Genomic DNA, 17,193 nt, shown 5'->3' with positions numbered 1-17,193 from the left:
TGCACGTTCAACATCTTTTCGGCATGATTCTTGTTTTATCGTGAATTAATTATTATGTTATGTATTTATTTTATCTTGTATTTAAATTATTATGTTATGTATTGTATTGTTATCTTGTAATTAAATCATCATATTATGTATTGTATTTTCAAACTAAAATTTTCATCTTATCATTTTAATTTTGTGTATTCTATATAGTGAAAATTAATAATAAAATCAAATTATATTATTGACGAAAATTAGAAAAATTTAAATAATATTAATTCGGGATGAAAGTAGTATATATTAAATAATATATTTTTAAAAATATCATATTACATTTAAAAATAATTGTGAATATTAGATATTTAATTAATGACATTACATGTAAAATAATATGTTAATTAGAAGTAATAGAAATAATAATAAAATAATCAAAAAGTGAAATAGAAAGTGTGAATATAGAGTGATATAGAGGTGGGCTGGAGTGCTCATTCTCTATTTTACTTTCCAAATAGATAGAATGGAAAATAAAATAGAGGTGGGTTGGAGATGGTCTAATGCAATGGGTTCTAATGCATGCATTAACATTATTAAAGACACAATTGCCCTCAACAACTTTTTTTACATCCTTTCCAGTATATTTGTGGAGGGTATTTTTATAAATAAATTGGATAAAAAAAAAATTCATCATAACTAAGCATAACTAATACAAATATTACTAATACATTATTATTTACATTGTTATTGTACATTCTAGCAAATTTTGGTATGCTATTATGATTTATGACATACTCTCTCCGTCCACAATTGTTTGTCAAGATAAGGTCATGCACACCCCTCAAGGAAAATTTAATACAAGGTGTAATTTGACTAATATAATTTTATTATACCAAGAATATCAAAAGTCTATATAACTTTTCAACTGAGCTACACTATCATTAAGGGCATTATTGGAAAAAAATGATTAATTATTTCTTGATTGTTTAAATTGACAATTAATCTTGAACATCTATTTTTAATATATCTGTCAAACAATTGTGGACGGAGGGAGTATAAAAGTGCGAAGGCAAGATGAACAATAACCCCTTGTATTGATCGCCCTCCCGCAAATGCCATTAAAGCAAGGCAGCTGGTGCTTTGTGGAAAACATCGAAACACCAACTCTACAACTACCTACATATTGATATACTAGTTTGTTGCATTACGAATTTGTTGTTTGTTTCATCCATGGCTTCCTCTGCTTCTGGATCGGCTATTATGGCAGCGGGAATCACAATGACTGACACCGGCGGCCACAAAATCTGTCATTTCCGGCAACCTTTTTTGTCTAATACACTCCACCCCATAAACTACTCCAACTTGCAATGCAGATCAAACAACAAAAATCCATTTTCCTCTGGTTATACTTCATATCTTTTACTATATGATTTACCAGATAACAATGAGTAACAAGTGATCGTGTTTCGAATTTTGGGGAAATTTTAGATGTATTGATTAAAGTTTTGTCTTCGTTCAATCATTTGTTAATAATGTGTATGTTGAAGAAAGAGCGTGTTCGGGTTGAGGAGGAAAACTGTTTATGACGCTGAATCAGTGTTACAAGCCCTAGGGCAATATTTTTGCTTCCAAAAAAATTGTGATTAATAACACAGGCTTTGTGCTAGTTTTTACATATGAAACTACTTTACTTTTTCCAGAAAAAGAAAAAAAAGTAGAGAACTCTATTTTATTCATTGATAATGATGCTTTGGTGCAGTTGTAAAAGCACAAGCTGTCACAGTTGAACAAGCAGCTGCTCAAGTTGCTCCTAAAACTGAGGCTCCTGTTGTTATTGTTACTGGAGCTTCCAGAGGTATTGGTAAAGCTATTTCATTGACTCTTGGGAAAGCTGGATGTAAGGTACAACATATGGCTATGTTAAACAAACTTACATAATAAGGCCGAATAAATTTGATTGTAACTGGTACAAACAAGCAGAGAGCAGTGTCTGAAATGATGAAAACATTAAAATCGACGAAATTCATTTAGTTGGTATACGGTTTCCCAAGCATTACTTTGTTCTGGAAAGCTTCTTTAAATTGTTTTTAGAAATGGTTCATATGGGAAAAGCATTGGAATAGATAGGACATACACGTTTTTTTGGTGAGATGGTAACTACTAAAGTATTTGACCTGAAGCCCCCTGCTGCATTGCTAGGACTATCTTCCTTTGTTCTGTGCTAAATGCTAATAGTGCATAGTATGCATGGCTAAACAAACTCAAGAAATACGCATCTACACAAATCTTACTGTAACATGACGTATGAAGTTTCTGGTCGAGAAACTTGGTAACAAGTGCAGTTCTTTTACTTTTGGGTTCAGCAGAATAGTTCATACAGGTCTTATAAATCAGTGAAAAGTTTTGTAACAGTGTTTGATACAGGTTTTATTCACATAGACATAGAGTTCATTGTTTCATGTTGCTTTCTCTGCTCCAGATTCTCCTATGCTCGACTATGACTAATCATTTTGTTTAATGTTTGCTTCTGAAAAGGTTTGTCATGAACTCCTTGTTGCAGGTTCTTGTTAATTATGCAAGGTCATCCAAGGAGGCTGAAGAAGTTTGCAAAGAGGTGAAGTGCTGCCTCCTGAGTGACTATCTTTCATGATGTGAATGTACTAAATATCACATATGGTGCAATATAGTTAGGACAACTGGTGGTTGTCCCCATCTATTGAAAGTTAGGGGGTGGGGTGGTTAACCTTTGTCTTTGCTGGATTTTGTAGTTGATCTTAACTTTGAAGTTTCTTTCTTAATGGCCTAACGGGATATACATATGGTTGTTAATTATTATGCTTTCAACAGATTGAGGCATGTGGTGGCCAGGCTCTTAGTTTTGGTGGAGATGTTTCCAAAGAAGCAGATGTGGAAGCTATGATAAAAACTGTGAGCATATTTGGAAGTTGCCTATTGTTTGGAAAATCCATGTTCTAATTATGGTTTTGTGAAATTTCTGCAGGCAGTTGATGCTTGGGGAACTGTAGATGTTTTAATAAATAATGCAGGTTAATAGAAAAGACACTCCTCTTAGTTAGTACATCAGTTCTTTACCCACTGAAAATTCTCCGATGATTTGATTTCAGGTATTACAAGAGATGGTTTATTAATGAGAATGACTACTAAACAGTGGCAGGAGGTTATTGATCTAAATCTAACTGGTGTATATCTCTGTACACAGGTGCCTTTCAGATTATTGATATCATTCACTTTGGTAAGTTTCAAAAATTTAGATTGTGAATCTAAACATCTTGCTATTTGCAGGCGGCAGCCAAGATTATGATGAAGAAGAAAAAGGTACTTGTATTCATGTGATTTGTAACCCTTTTAAGTTTCCACTATGGTTCTTGTTTTGCTAAAGGTTTTCTTTTCCCCACTAAAAAAAATCATTCTAGTTCCATTCATTCATAAGGGAAAGGGGTAAGTGTACTTCCTCATCTTAAGCAGGGAAGTTGTTTCAGCTTTATAATTAATTTTCTCATTGCAGAAGTGTCGGCAAATATAGATTCAGGACGACATTTTATGAGTCATTTGTAAAACCATTTATTTTCCTCAAAATTTGATCTCCAATACTAATACCATTTGTCTGATTGTGAACAGGGTAAGATAATCAATATAGCATCAGTAGTTGGCCTTGTTGGCAATTTTGGGCAAGCTAACTATAGTGCAGCAAAGGCTGGTGTTATTGGTCTGACTAAAACTGTGGCCAAGGAATATGCAAGTAGAAATATTAATGTAAGTTGTTGAGACATGCTAAACTTCAGGTTACATTAGTTAATCTCTGTTTCAATCTAATATGTCCTCTGCATTAACAGGTGAATGCTGTTGCCCCTGGGTTCATTGCATCCGATATGACTGCTAAGCTAGGGGATGACATCGAGAAAAAGATTTTGGGCCAAATCCCATTAGGTCAGATTTCTCTCCACATACTTAGCTACTATGTCTGAATAAATTGTTGTTGCCATCGTTGTCACAAATCCTGCTTCAGTTGGCAAAGCAAAAACGAGATGGCAAATGAGGAGTTGGTAAACTCCAAGTCATCCTCTCTAGTATCCAATTAAAGATCTTGGGATTTTGTAAATGATGTTGGACTTGACAACCTCTGCAGGGTGAGAGCTGCATAAAGCAGCACCTTGAGATGACGTCAAGCTATGTCCGGGCACTTGCATTACCTTGAGGTCTTGGATGTGCTCATAATAAAAACTTTTAGGTCTTCCATGTGAGAGAGAGACTACTTGCCTCACATGTGTTGATCATTGATGAGGAAAAAGAAATGCAGTCGTATAAGGTTTAATAACGTTGGTTAGCTTTGCTTAGTAGTGTGGCTTTCTGTACTAGAGCTCATTCTCACTCTCATCTATTTTACATAGATGATAGGTCTCGAGCGTGAAACTCCCCAGGGATGATTTTTTCCTGCCTCTTCATAGTTCTGCTGCTTGCTTATGCTTGTTCCTTTAGGTAGGAGACCTATCCCAGAATTTATGGGAGGAACCGTGAAATCAATCTTCTAAATTGAAATCAGTATTTCAAATTATACACGAAGTAGTTACATGAAAGATAGTTGTCTTGAAGGACCTACAATCTCTTGGAATCCATGCAGACCTAGCGAAAATTAGGGCACAAATAAAAGGTTTATGTAGGCAATGTCAATTAGTTGTGATTAAGTTTTAACCATGTTAGTACATTTACTTTAGATAATGTGTTTACTAGGAGTATTTTAGTCCTGTCGAAATATAGATAACTAAATAGTACTTTTTTTTCTTTTCGTTTCGTATAATATTGGAATTGGACTGTAATGAGCTTAGATTGAGCGACACAGTTAGTGAGGATTCATATAGTCGACCTCAGCTTGTTTTAGATTGAGTCAGGATAGTGCATATACTTTGAGTGGTATTGTTGTTATTTGATCCCCTAGAGTTGATCTTGTTTTCATGCTTACTTCTTAAATGTGTTTGCAGGAAGGTATGGTCAACCAGAAGAAGTTGCTGGAGTTGTGGAATTCTTGGCCATTAATCCAGCATCAAATTACATCACTGGCCAGGTTTTAATATATTATTAGCATCTATATACAGCTTGTTCATGTTTGAATGCAGAATTTGTTGTCATTGAGGATGTTAATGTTTCAATTATATGTTGTTGTAGGTTTTAACTATTGATGGGGGTATGGTGATGTAAGAGGTTTTGGAAAATTACAACCTTTTGATTCCTCTTCAGCCAAATGAATGATTGATACAGTTTTAGGTCAAATGAAGCAAGGATTTTTGTGTAGTTTGTATTTCCTACTTGAGATGATTATGAAATAAATTATTATTTCTGAAAAATCTTGTTGAGGTTTTGTACTGAAAAAGACTTCTTTATTATGTAAGCTATCATCAGAACTGTCTTTAGTTCAAGTGTCATTTTACAACTGAACATCATATTTGCCTAATACAAACAACCTTCTTTCATCAACAAATCTTGATTGGTCATTTTTCCGCTCAAGATTAGAGGTTGGCTCAATATTTTAGGGTTCAAAACACATTGAGATTCCTAATTCAAACTCCAAGCACACCTCAGTACACACATCATACTAAGGGTGTACATGGATCGGGTTGGTTAGGGTTTTTTTAAATACCAAACCAAACTATTTATGACGGGTTTTTAAATCTACACCAAACCAATAAATTCAGATTTTTCAAACTTGGAATTAACTTGTGTTTCAAATATTTCTTTAGTCTTACTAAAATATATTTATCTAAGGTGTTTCTTAAGAAAATAACACAAAAATATGATATGAGTAATGACACTAAAATATTCAACAAAATAATAACGATATCATATAAAACAAATATTGCAAATAAATAAGTCAAAATAAAAATGATCATAATTTTAAAGTATGAATCATGCTAAAATACATCTAAACCAATATATAACTAAAGAACAAATATTCAATATTACTGTCATTCTCTGTATATGAGATTTTTTTTTTGTTAGGAACAATATTGATTTGATTTTGATTTAAGCTTTGTAAGAATTATTAATATCTATGGAATAAAAATTTTATTGGACAAATTTCAAAATTCTAAGTCAAACTTGAAATAAAATGTTAAAAGATAAAAATTATGAAAATGTATAAGAAATATTTATAAATTATATCAAAGTAAATACTTTTATGTATAAAATAATTTTTAAAATTATATATATATATTGTCGGATGGATTTGGTTTCGAATTAACTTTTTAATATTAAAATCAAACCAACTCAATATAGTCAGATTCTTTTTCTTCAATATCAAATAAAGTCAAACCAAACTACTAATTAGATTTTTTTTATGAATTTGACTCGATTTACGATTTGGTGAAAGTTTTGGTCACCCCTACATCAGACTATCAACTACATATCCATTTTGAGGTATTTATGCTCAACTATTTTTATCAATTTATCGCAAATTTTGCTCCTCTATCTAGATTTGGCACTAATTTTGCTTTGGGGAGCTCACCTAGGTGGACTGGTCATCATGAAGAAAAGGAGCATAAACTACCATTAGAGAAATGTGGCAAATGAGTTGATGAACTGAAAATACACAAAAGTGCATATATATATATATATATATAAAACTTTCGTTCATTTATTTTGCTAAAATATTTCTTCATTCATCATTTTGGTTCACTTTTGCCCTTAAAAAGTTAAAACTACAGACTTTTCTTAAATTAATTTTATTATTATTTATTACATGAGATTTCTACAATTTGAAATCTCAAATTCTACTTTTTGGAGAATTTGAGATTTAAAATCATGATTTCAAATTGCAGTCCAAACGTAGTGTTTGGCTATAAGATGTGGGAGCCTGATTTTAAATCAGTGTTTGTTTATGAAATCCGCATAAATTTCAACTTCAAATCATGATTTCAAATTTTAAATCTTCCAAAAAGTAGGATGTGGAATTTCAAATTTTTAAAAATGTAAAATTTAACCCATAAGTTTATATTTTCAAAAGAATATCCATTATTTAAAATTTTTAAAGATAAAATTATATTTAACGCGAAGAGATTGTTCATATGATGCAAAATAATTATATTTGAAGGTAGTAAAGCAACACATAGATAGTTTAGTACTTCACGGGAGGATATACTTTTTCCAAATAATTTATGTCCCGCAAGATTTCTTGAGTGGAGGATCCAATAGAAAATAACTTATCTATGTTTAATGATTTTCTTGAGTTGAGAAAAAATAATTTCTTCTTAAGGAAGGGAGCTAGGTAAATCCTTTTCGGTAAAAAATTATAATAATTTATATAAGGTTAAAATTAATTTTATATTTATATAGTAAATGTTAAATTTCTTTAATTTCTTTTTGTATTTACTTTATAATAATTTTATAACCCTTAATAAAAAATTTAACTTCCATATTATTTTACCACACAAAGATGGAATAAGGTCTGCTACATCTTACCTTCCCTTCTCTTCCCTATATTGTGTAATGTGTATATTATTATTGTGAGTATTTTTTTCTTTTAGCTTTTTAAGCAAAATAAATGAATTTCCACCAAAATAAATGTAAAATATTCTTACCCTATCACCAAATGGGGTTATTAATCAATCATGTTTTGGAATATTCTCCTAGCACAAAGTATAACGTGTGGGAATTGGGAGATGTTCCTTTCTTCTTTATGAAGGGATTTTTATTTTTTATTATATATACATACATCAATCACATTACAATAATTCACTAATACCTAAAAATTGAAAATAAATAATAGTTTTTTTCCTTGTTAGATTCTCTATAGCTAGAAATTTTTTATCCCCAAAAAAAATTACATAAAAAAGATTCAATCTTTTCTTGATATCCTAATGGAAACTTTGAAAATCTTGGAACCAAACTTTATTGGATTTAGTCTTTTTTTCTCTATCATTTATTTCTTTGGATATTTTATCATTTTCAAAGATTGGAAAGAAAAATTGAAATTTGATGCTTCAAGTTGTATAATGTCTTTAGTACATGGTACCCCTGCTACTATCTTATCCATATACTCAATCTCCCAAACTTCATTCCAAATTCTTGATTTTTCCATAAAAAACTCAACATTCCAAGAAATGATTCTTGAATATAGCATTGCTTACTTCTTAGTTGATCTTTTACATTACTTGATCCTTCATCCAAGTGATATTCTATTCATTGCTCATCATTTGGCTACTCTTTACGTGTTTTTAACTTGTCGATTCATCGTTCATCATGGTGGAGTTACTGTTATTAGCCTTCTTGTTCTAGCTGAGATCACAAGTCCTTTGCAAAACATATGGAGTCTTGCTAGATATCGAAGAATCGATACACCTATTGCTGCTAAATTGTATGATAAATTGTCACCAGTATTTTATATGTTGTATAGTTTGGTTAGAGGGATTCTTGGACCATTGTTTGTTTATAAGATGGGATTGGCTTTTGCAAGTGGAAAAGGAGATGGTGTGATTTGTAGGGCTATGTGGATGTCTTGGATGGTTGTGATTGTAAGTGCAATCTTGGTTAGTATATTGTGGGTGATGAATCTTTGGGTAGACTTGTTTAGAGAAAGACAGAGGAAGTTGTTGAAGAAATGTAATTGATACATAGATTCAATTATTGGATTGAACAATTTAGTATTTTGTAAATTATATTGTTCGTTTAAATCAGTGTTTTCAAAGGTGTTTTTCTAGGATGAGGCTTTTCAATAACAATCTGGGGCGCTAATTGAAGGCCTACATTCATAAGATGTAAGCCCTACAATTTGGGGGTAAGTTTCGGGCATAAAAACGTACGTCTTGAACGTTAATTTTATTTTTATTATTTTTAACTATAATTCATTTTTATATTATTGGTGTAATGATATTTATATTTTATGCTATCATATTTTTCACTTTATAGTGACTTTTTCTATATTATACAAATAAATAAAGCAACTCTCATAGAAAATGATACTCCCTCCGTCACATTTTATATGTCATTGTTTTCTATAAATAATTAGTCCATAATACTTGTCATTCATAAAATCAATGTGTAAACTACCATATTGTTCCTTTTTTACCCTTGTGAGTTATTAGCATTGAAAATATATATTTGACCAACTTAGAAAAGCTAAGTAAATGATTCATGTTATTGGTTAAATTAATTAATCAAAATAAATTAATTCATATTCATTGATTAAAAACTTGAGTTCCAAAAAAATTAAATAAGGGTACATCATTTTTTAATGCAAGTACAAAGTAAAAATATAACATATAAAATGAGACGAGGGAGTATGTCATAAATAATTTTTTAGTTAATCGTGCCTAAAACTTGCACTTTTTATTCTTTCCTTCTTTGATATATATAAACAATAATCAGTGCAAACATTAGTTGAAGATGGGAGTTCTCGTAAATGTGGAGATGGATGATGCTTTATAATAATTTTTTTCTACACTATTGGTGATTTATTTAAATTTATTTGCAGAATCATTGAAAGTTTTACTTTTATTTATTTTCTTCGCAATAAAATTATAAAATTGAACGTGCATAAGATATACGCTTCGTAGATCCATAGGACTTATATCCCGTGTCTCAAAGCTTACGCCTCTCGCCCCACACTTTCGCCTTTTAAAACACTAGTTTAAATGACGACTATTTTCTTCATCTTTCTTTAGTTTCTTGTTTAGATGCATACATAAAAGTGGAGTGTTCAAGTTGCTCATTGTCTTACAAAAACAAAACAAAACCAAAAGGGAAGTAATTTCCAATGTCATTTCTTTTAGTCCGTATATTTTGTTATTTACTTTGCTTTGAAGTTTTTGTAATGACATAGTTTTTGGTCCTATCTTAGCACCTGTTAAACACATTAAAATAACATATATTCTGTCATCTGGATCATTCATATATTTAGCATATTGCTCAAGTTATAAAATTGATTGAAACAGATAGGTTCTACTTGCAAATTGAGCAAAAGGTGGTTCCACTTCTCAAAAGTTAAATTTGAGTTTCTGAAAAAAAAATAATTAATATTCGTTTGACCCTTTGTAATCAATTTTTCACATATTTTAATCTAACACTTCCCAGAAACTGAAAATAACTACTCTTGCAAACTCAAGTATAAGAAAAAATTTAAAGGGACACTTGACAACCCTTTACCCTTGCAATATTGTATTTCATCATATAGAAAAGGATCCTCCAAGAACTAACACATAGTGACAGTAGTTTCTATGTTGCATTTTCTACTTCCTATGGACAAAGGCAGTACACTTCTTGGGTATAAATGAACCTTCTACATTTGATCTCAGAAATGTCCTAGGATGCTATAACCGGCTGGACAGAACAATGACTTCCTTAATATTAACATAGGAAGGAAACAAGGGGAAGTGTGAAATCACCGAGGGAATAGATGCAGCTACAGCATGACTAGTCACTTGTTTCTTTTTTGGGTATCCATGACAAGCCGTCTGCCCCAGTTCTTCATAGTCGTTGCTGTGGCTTAGTTCATGGGTTTCCACAATCTTTGCTACTGCTAAACACATGAACTGCAGGAAGATTAGGGTGTCTCAATGTTATATACGAAGGACTGAAGCACTTGATGAATCACAGCTTCCATGATAGTTAAGCTCCACGAAGAAACCTCCTCCTTCTCCCCTTGAAAGTCGTCCAGGATTCACACATATGCACTTCACTTCTTCTCCTTCACTTCTTTCCCCAAGGGAGATCACCTGCAGGAAGATTAAATTGAGGAATTAAGAAGGATTTCAAAAGTTGATTGTGTGTATCTTCATTTTTAAGAGAATGCATGTCTATTCGACAGAGTTTGTTGCTTTAGTTCGGTATAGTTGAGATGATAGAAACAAATGTTGGTTTGGAAATCAACAGCTCATCTTACCCTAACAAAGTGAGCCAAATCTGAGGGTAAAATAAGTATATCTGGGGCTGTCGACATCTGAAGAGCTTCTGGAGCTAGAGAGAAATCAATGGGTACGCCTTCAGCTGGTGGATATAGAGGATAGAAGCTGTTGCAGTTTGCAAAAAAGACCAAACAGACAAAGGATTCAGAAAATATTAGGTTAGCTGAGCTTCTGCATAAACGAGGAATCACAAATAGTGTCCCATGAAACATGCCTGCGCTGGTTTAAGATATGGTTCGCAAGAGTTGTCATCCGTTGCTTGGATCCCCCTTGTGGATTTCGTGAAATTTCCTCTGCACTGAGCTGTTTAAGAACATCAACCGTACAGCAAGCCACTTTCACCTGAATATAACACAACATCAAGAACTGGAATAGCATGTAGACATCCAATTACACTTGGGGCGAGAGGTAAAAGTAATCTCACAACTGCTTACTGAGATAGATATTTAGTATTGATGTATAGTCCAACTTCTATTTTTACATCATCCTCAATTCAATTTTTACAGTCTAGCCACAGGCAGACAGCATTGACAGAACTATTACAAGATTCTTCAGATTAATTATCAGTGAGAGTATAAATCAAGCATGCATCTTGAATGTGAGAAGAGAAGCATGTTTAGAAGTTAAGAAAACACAAGGGAATGCAGTTATTTGAAATATCAGCTTCTACCTCATTTGCACAGAATATCCCAGGATTTGTAATGCTATTTATCTGGAAACATGTAAAATCTTTGTTAGTAATGGTACATGATCACCAGACTATTTTTTCTTCTCTAAGGAACAATTGACATGTGGCAGTACACTGCATACCTGATGTTCAAGATCGGGCGACTGAATGTCGAAGGCTGGCTGTAAGCAACAAAAAAGATGTTTCAATATTGTACACCAGATATGACACAAAACAAGATGACTAAGCTGATGGAGATTTTCACCTGAGGGTAAACGAAGTCATGGCTAGCATCTCGTACAGATGGAACAAGAATCACACGAGCAGCAGAACCCATATATTCTACATAATCTCTCAACTGAAATCCAACCAAAGGAAGGAAACTAAATAAACATTTAGGCCAAACTCAATTCGAAAAGGGAACGAAGTTATCTATATACAGATACCCTTGCAAGAATTTCATCCTGAAAGATTTCATCAAATGTCCTATCTACAGTTCCTTTCTTGATCTCAGGATGATCTGAATCTATAAATGGTCCTAGCTGTCAAGAGATTTTACAAAGGTAAAATGAAATTTCTATATCAGTTAATAAAAAGAGTTATGTACAACTTTGGCATGAGAGGTGTAAACTCATTACCAGTATGATCAATTGAGGCTGCTTGCGCCGCGCGTACGACAGAAGCTCAGCAAGAGGTTCAAAGAATAAGTTATCAACTGTTGTAAAAGGGCCCGCAGCTATAATCTGAACAAGGACGTAAAATGTTGAGAAGACACAAAAAAGGAAGAATTTTTAGAGAATAGATGGTATAATCATCTATTGCAGAAAAGAGATTGGTTGCAGATCTAAAAGGTAGAACCAAAGCATGCAGTCCCTTTCTTCATCTACACTGTACTCGGTGCTTCTAATTAAGCTCAAGAAAATAAAGGAAAAAAGGAAAGAAAAGTGCGCAAACAAACACACCCACACAAAACTAAATGGATAATGAGAGCAGCAAAATCTGCAAACCAGAAGACTCCCTTATGGAAGGCAATATTCATCATATGACATACATAATGAATATGCCAAGTATTCCTCTTTTAAATGAATTCTTGTAAAGGGCTATCAGAGCTCTTCAACTCGGTGGTTTAACAAGCCCGCATGGGTTACCACCACTAATAAGGCAACCCATATCTCTGAAATGCACTCCAACATTGTTTGTTGCCAAATGGCAAGCTAAAAGGAACAGATTTGAAATGAGGTGTCAGTATCCTTAAGTTGCTCATAATGAGAAAGGCAGGCATGGGAGACAAACACCCAAATCCAAGGATACTTCTTAGTCTAACAGTCATTTCATATATTCATAAAATTGCATAAATAGATTTCAACCACTGCTGACCCAAATGCACGTATCTCACTCTTATTTTTAATTTTGTAGTAGATTTATATGCAATACAAGCTTACACACCAATGATAGCTCTGGCATAGCAACCACGGCACTGGTTGACTGAAGATATTGATCCATTGCTTGTTTCTTTGTAGGTGGGAGATTTTCCGTGGAAGAAGCTGACAAAGGAATACGGTCAACAATCTTTGATGCAATGAGACAATGGCCACTTGGGTTATGCCCTTCAACACCAACCACCTGAGTATTAATATTTGAGGTTCATTCTTTGTTCAACATTTTGAAGTACTAATAAAATAACAGATGCACTCTGTTTAAAAATACCTGGCCAGGGAAAACAGAGAAGTGGTCCAAGTTTTGCAAGTCAAGCCGCACACGTTGACCTCCAGAATGCTCAACGCTGTCAGCAACTAGATATCGTTAATTATAATGAGCAGCATATCCATGGACAGACAAATTTACATAAATAGATGGAAAATTCTCTACGTTCCTCTGACATTTATCAAGCATGTCAATATTGTGAAATAATGAAGTCAATGTCAATGCTAGTAAATATATCAACGGCAATATGCAAAATACACTTCTAAGAATCTGATGTAACTATCATACTTCAACTACTGTTGACTGACTTGACCAAGAGCGATAGAAGGGTGTGGAATCCTCTAAAGTCTAAATATTCAAATGCTTACGAAGTGTATTGGTGATAAATTCAACCAGGATGGGCCATCTGCAAACTGTTCAAAACATTGAGACCGACACCTTCGAAAATAAAGCATTGAATTCACAGGGAAAGTGAAAGGCTAATTATATATGCACACAGAATTTCCTTACCTGCTTTGCAGTAAAATAGGCTTTTCCTTCAAACGCCCTTCTTCCTCGCAACAAATCATACCAACGGCAAATACGGATTTCTGAAACAACAGGGTCCATAAAAGAGTTAAAAATATGTCCCTTCACCAATATGGAAACAAGCTAATTATTGAAAAAACACCAAGACAGTGCAATGCACTTAAGGGCAGGAATTTTAATACTTGTGATTGCTTTATAGTGCAAAAACAGCAGAACACCAGTGCAAATATTTGGAGAGGGAATTTCATACTTCAGAAGCAAAGATGATACCTGTGAAGAAACTGTAGGATCAGTTGGTTCCTCGTGCAGTCCAGAGGCTACAAGTGCTGTTGTGTGATCCTTTATTCGGCTTTCAAGAAAATTAAACTGATACAAGAAAAAACTTAGTAAGGACTTCGTAGCGGAAAAACCTGGGTATTCAACAACTGTAACATGATAAGTACCTTATTTTCCATCCTGTCATACATGAACCTGCACCCTGGCTCAGGTTGAGAGCTAATGATCTGCAAAGAACATCTTTTGATCGGTTGGACTCTCTTTATAATGTCATCATTGGGGTTCTCCTCACTGTTTTCTATTTTCATACTTTCTCCATTAGCGTTCTCATTGAGAGTAAACTGCACCACAAACTTGCTCTTTCTTTGTCCAAAGGGTGTAATTGTTTCTAAATGCTTTCTGGAGGTGGAAATGCTCCCATTAGTTTTTCGTGCTGAAACAATTGTTTCTGTCTGTGATGTCTTCCGTTTATCTGTTGGAGTACCAGGAATGATTTCCTTTGTGTTCTCATATTCATCATTCAACATCCTGCATTGATATTTTCAGCATTAAGCATCGAAAAGTCACATATTTCAGTAGCCTGAGCAAAAATTAAATTCCACATTAGAGGCCACTTAACTAAGTTCGCCTTTGTTTTTAGGTTAGTTAATAAAGTAGAGAAATTTTTCTTTTGTTTCCCACTTCACAAAAACTAACAAGAGGACAGATAGAGTTCAAAGAGAAGTGGATCATATGCATATATACATGTTAACAGTTAATATTAGCGAAAGTATTTCTCTAATAGAGATGTCCAAAATCACAGGCACAAGAGATATAAAATATGAAAAGATTTTACTGAAAGCACACAATGAGATATATTTGGCCCCTGGTCCTAAGAAGGCTGCTCATTGGCCAGACAGTCAATTCATCAATTAAGTCAGCCCAGTTGAGGCATGGAAAGAAGGGAGGTTTAAGCATACTAAACTCATAAACTCAGAAAGGTTGGAGTACACTCACATAGAAATATCACTGGAGTAGAAATGTAAACCAGGTTCCTTTTTAACAATGTCCTCTCTCCGCTCATTCTGTAATTGTTGTAGAAATGCACCCATATGTGAACTCTGCACTGTCAATTGCAGACCCCTGAAAGAAATGGCCATCAAGTGGAGCTTCAGGTTGATATTTCAATAACAATTCATAGGAGTAAAATTTAACACCACCTCAGTTTGTATCCAAAGGTCAAAAGAACATCAAAGAGTCAAATTTTAGGTATATCTATCAAGAAAAACAGAAAGAAAATCCAGTGGTTCTAGTTATTCGACTATCCATTTGTTACTCCACTGTGTTTGTGTTTTTTCCACTTCGTTATTCTGTTCTTCAACATTCCCGCTGACCAACTTAACAAAAGAGTATTTATTTTTGGATAAAGGTCATATCTGTAGTCCTAAATACTTGCATTCTGTCATTTACTAAATGACAAGAAAATACTAGGTCTTTTAAATTTTAGCAGCATCTGATCTAATAAAAAATGTGTCAATATCTTTTCTGCAATGAACACGAGTATGAAATTTTACTATGTTCTATCTAATTAGCTTGAGAAGCTGAAAAACTGGAAGCCCAAAGTATCTAAGTAATTTGAGTCTAACTCCTAAAAAAACGTGGCACTTTGTTGTTGTTGTTTTCATCCACTTAAATCTTCAAGTTTTTCACAATTCAAGAAAGAGTCTTTGCTTCACGAGTAAAATGGCCACATATTAAGCTTAAACGACTCAGCTCTCCTTTATCACAACAAAAAGGGCATGTGAACTCATTTAAGTTAAGTCTTTTAAAACCAATCATGCTTCAGTAACAGGCAGACTTAATTTACAAGAGTCGGGTTCTGATGCCTAAATGTCTATTAGATTGGTATTTACAAGATAGCAGGATCTACTGCTTCAACATGGTATGGCAGCGGATGCAGTTGTATTTGCTCATCAAGCCAGTTAGAACTCTGGATCCTCCCTATATAGTACACTAACTTCTTCATTAAGTACTGAATTTTCTTTTTTCTTCTAGTTTCCTAGTTCGTTTACTAAGCAATAAAACTGAAATTTGCACAAATTACAAAAAAGGCAAATATGATTTTCTTTCAGTAAAGTTACAAATCTGACCTATTGAGAGAGTAAACGTCCCAGCTAGAAACGAGATCGGAGGCGCTTAGGCTGTATTGAATACAGAAAGTAAGACCTAAAAAGCACAAAATCAAATCAGGGAACATAACCGCATGAATTCATTATACACTGCGAGAAAGGAAGCAAAAAAAAAAAAAACAACTTTTTTACTTACATTTGTTGAGAATTTCTGCTTCATCATCGAGACTGAAGCCATTTTTCAGGAATTCAGCTTTGATCTCCTCTTCCATGGCGGTCGAGAACCTAGGGTTAGGTTTTTTTTTTTTCGGTCTGTTGGAGGAAGAGAACAATTTTAGCTGGAGAGAAAAATGGCGGGAAAACGTTCGCTCCACTTCTACCGTTTCTTGTAATTTATTGTCACAAATTTCCTTTTTTTCCTTTCTAATGAAATCTATAACGTAACAAAAAAAAAAAGGTTAACCGTGCTTTTGCGCGGTCATAAAAATAATTTTATAAATATAAAAGTATAGATGTAGTTTGTAAAATATTGTTCATTTTGTTTTGTATATAAAGAAGTATTATTTAATAAACTAATACTATTTTTATTGTAAATTTTAAATATTACAAATGAGTAACTATGTTGTTTTATTGTATTTTTCATGTAAAATATGAAAAATTTATCATAATAATTTTGGAAGAATTTATACTCAAAGTCATAGTGAAAAATAATTATTTTTACCCTGAGTTCCTACATATATTTCTATATATATATTAGAAGAGACAGTTTCAAATCCTTTCAACATGTGTGCTCTTTGTCATTCAATTATTTTATAAGGGTAGTTTTGGTTATTTCAGCATCAAAGTAATAAATTTTGCTTTGCATTCTCCTTTTCTATACGTGTCTTTTTATCAGGAGTTGAGCAAGCAACACGTAGGTTTTCTAATTCAGCTTTAATACCTAAAACATTTTCTCTTCCTTCTTGCTTTCCTGTATATAGAAGTGTGCATTGTTGTATGCAGGGGAGGACCCATAGTGGTT

The 17,193-nt window shown here is 33.2% G+C and overlaps 3 protein-coding genes across 3 annotated transcripts; 2 read left to right on the top strand and 1 right to left on the bottom strand.

The window, feature by feature from the left end:
* Window positions 1-1,122: 1,122 nt before the first annotated feature.
* Window positions 1,123-5,254, top strand: LOC125815263 (3-oxoacyl-[acyl-carrier-protein] reductase 4-like). Its single transcript, XM_049494700.1, has 11 exons — window positions 1,123-1,381; window positions 1,739-1,881; window positions 2,540-2,593; window positions 2,827-2,907; window positions 2,981-3,026; window positions 3,105-3,199; window positions 3,283-3,315; window positions 3,619-3,753; window positions 3,834-3,927; window positions 4,977-5,059; window positions 5,161-5,254. Exons 1-11 carry the CDS (start codon window positions 1,210-1,212, stop codon window positions 5,191-5,193), a joined length of 969 nt encoding a protein of 322 aa, XP_049350657.1. The 5' UTR covers window positions 1,123-1,209; the 3' UTR covers window positions 5,194-5,254.
* A 2,836-nt stretch (window positions 5,255-8,090) lies between these two features.
* On the top strand, window positions 8,091-8,597 carry LOC125814550 (TLC domain-containing protein At5g14285-like). Its single transcript, XM_049494011.1, has one exon. It carries the CDS (start codon window positions 8,091-8,093, stop codon window positions 8,595-8,597), a length of 507 nt encoding a protein of 168 aa, XP_049349968.1.
* Window positions 8,598-10,128: 1,531 nt separating this feature from the next.
* LOC125814918 (uncharacterized) lies at window positions 10,129-16,474 on the bottom strand. Its single transcript, XM_049494364.1, has 16 exons — window positions 16,369-16,474; window positions 16,194-16,269; window positions 15,061-15,186; window positions 14,232-14,592; window positions 14,059-14,154; window positions 13,771-13,850; window positions 13,264-13,339; window positions 13,003-13,179; window positions 12,195-12,299; window positions 12,003-12,098; window positions 11,822-11,914; window positions 11,700-11,738; window positions 11,560-11,601; window positions 11,104-11,231; window positions 10,868-10,994; window positions 10,129-10,700 (listed from the first exon to the last, which is right to left on the bottom strand). Exons 1-16 carry the CDS (start codon window positions 16,442-16,444, stop codon window positions 10,545-10,547), a joined length of 1,854 nt encoding a protein of 617 aa, XP_049350321.1. The 5' UTR covers window positions 16,445-16,474; the 3' UTR covers window positions 10,129-10,544.
* Between the last annotated feature and the right edge of the window lie 719 nt (window positions 16,475-17,193).

Source organism: Solanum verrucosum, unplaced genomic scaffold, assembly GCF_900185275.1.
Source record: "Solanum verrucosum unplaced genomic scaffold, falcon-dt-bn FXZP01000085.1, whole genome shotgun sequence".
NCBI classification, from domain to species: Eukaryota; Viridiplantae; Streptophyta; class Magnoliopsida; order Solanales; family Solanaceae; genus Solanum; species Solanum verrucosum.
This window is presented reverse-complemented; position numbering and strand designations above follow the sequence as displayed.

Bases quoted from the DNA above. Each gene is read 5' to 3' on its own strand.
- LOC125815263 (XM_049494700.1), top strand. From the start codon at position 1,210: ATGGCTTCCTCTGCTTCTGGATCGGCTATTATGGCAGCGGGAATCACA. The intron at 1,882-2,539 runs GTACAACATATG...TCCTTGTTGCAG, and splicing joins TTGGGAAAGCTGGATGTAAG to GTTCTTGTTAATTATGCAAG. The intron at 3,754-3,833 runs GTAAGTTGTTGA...CTGCATTAACAG, and splicing joins ATGCAAGTAGAAATATTAAT to GTGAATGCTGTTGCCCCTGG.
- LOC125814550 (XM_049494011.1), top strand. From the start codon at position 8,091: ATGATTCTTGAATATAGCATTGCTTACTTCTTAGTTGATCTTTTACAT.
- LOC125814918 (XM_049494364.1), bottom strand. From the start codon at position 16,444: ATGGAAGAGGAGATCAAAGCTGAATTCCTGAAAAATGGCTTCAGTCTC. The intron at 14,155-14,231 runs GTACTTATCATG...TTCTTGTATCAG, and splicing joins ATGACAGGATGGAAAATAAG to TTTAATTTTCTTGAAAGCCG. The intron at 11,602-11,699 runs GTATGCAGTGTA...ACATGTTTCCAG, and splicing joins CGCCCGATCTTGAACATCAG to ATAAATAGCATTACAAATCC.